Genomic DNA, 1192 nt, shown 5'->3' with positions numbered 1-1192 from the left:
GCTCCTTCTCACCGAGCCCCGCGCCCCGCCCCGGGGTCTCACCGCCCTCCCCCCTCCCAGACTTGCACTGGCTGCGGTGTTTCCACACCTCCATGTCCCGGCCCGGCCCCGAGGAGCCCCGGTTCATCTCGGTTGCCTATGTGGACGACACGCAGTTCGTGGGCTTCGACAGCGGCGGGAAGGATCTGAGGCTGGAGCCGCGCGCGCCGTGGGTGGAGCAGGAGCCGGACTACTGGGAGCGGGAGACACGGATGGTCAAGGGCATCACACAGACTTTCCGCCAGAGTTTGGGGAAAGCGCGGCGCTACTACAACCAGAGCGAGGACGGTGAGTGACCCCGAGTGACCCCGGTCGGAGGTCACGACCCCCAACGTCCCCACGGACGTCCCCAGTCTTCCCGGGTCCCCAGGTCCGAGGTTCGGCCCGAGGCTGCGGGACCCGCGGGGACCCTCGACCCGGAAGAGCCACAGGACAGGGACAGGGCTTTGGTTTCAGTTCAGGTCCAAACCCTCGGGTGGGCGGGGCCGCGTGGGCGGAGCTGACCGCGGGGTCGGTCCAGGTTCTCACACCTACCAGTGGATGTGTGGCTGCCTTGTGGATTCCCATGGACGCCTCCTCCGGGGATATGAGCAGTTCGCCTACGATGGCAAAGATTACATGGCCCTGAACGAGGACCTGCGCTCCTGGACCGCGGCAGACAAGGAGGCTCAGATCACCCAGCAAGAGTGGGAGGAAGCTGGTTGGGCAGAGAGAGAGAGGGCCTACCTGGAGGGGAAGTGTGTGGAGATACTGCTCAGATGCCTGGAGGATGGGAAGGAGACTCTGCAGAGGGCAGGTAAGAGGGACCCAGGGGCGAGTCATCCATCTGTCTTGGACTAGAGATAATGTCTCTGGAAGGAGGAAAATGGAATCAGCTGGACTTGTGCCTCCCTTTCTTACAATAGCAGAAGAAACTCAGTGTTTCTGGGTTTCCTGGTCCAGCATCAGAGAGTGACTCCAGGCCTCACCCTTCTCTAGGACAGTTCAGAGTCTCAGGGTAGGAGAGAAGATCCTGAAATAACCAGGCAGCAGTTCCCTTCCATCTGCAGCCCATTGTGAACCATGGCCTCTCTCAGGACGGGTTCTCTGTCCACACCCAGTATCTGGAGGTCTGACCCCAGGGATGCTGAGTCTTGCTCTCAAACCTGCCCAG

At 61.9% G+C, this 1192-nt stretch overlaps 1 protein-coding gene across 1 annotated transcript; it reads left to right on the top strand.

The window, feature by feature from the left end:
- Nucleotides 1-38: 38 nt before the first annotated feature.
- Nucleotides 39-926, top strand: LOC103744250 (H-2 class I histocompatibility antigen, Q9 alpha chain-like; the record flags this gene model as incomplete). The annotated part of the gene is made up of 2 exons (XM_008845979.2): nt 39-327; nt 560-926. Coding segments are annotated over 2 exons (609 nt in total), but the record flags the coding sequence as incomplete, so codon positions are not given.
- Nucleotides 927-1192: the final 266 nt, after the last annotated feature.

This window comes from Nannospalax galili, unplaced genomic scaffold, assembly GCF_000622305.1.
Source record: "Nannospalax galili isolate Female #2095 unplaced genomic scaffold, S.galili_v1.0 Scaffold20983, whole genome shotgun sequence".
In the NCBI taxonomy this organism is placed as follows: Eukaryota; Metazoa; Chordata; class Mammalia; order Rodentia; family Spalacidae; genus Nannospalax; species Nannospalax galili.
The sequence above is the reverse complement of the archived record's forward strand: the minus strand, read 5'-3'. Positions and strand labels throughout refer to the sequence as shown.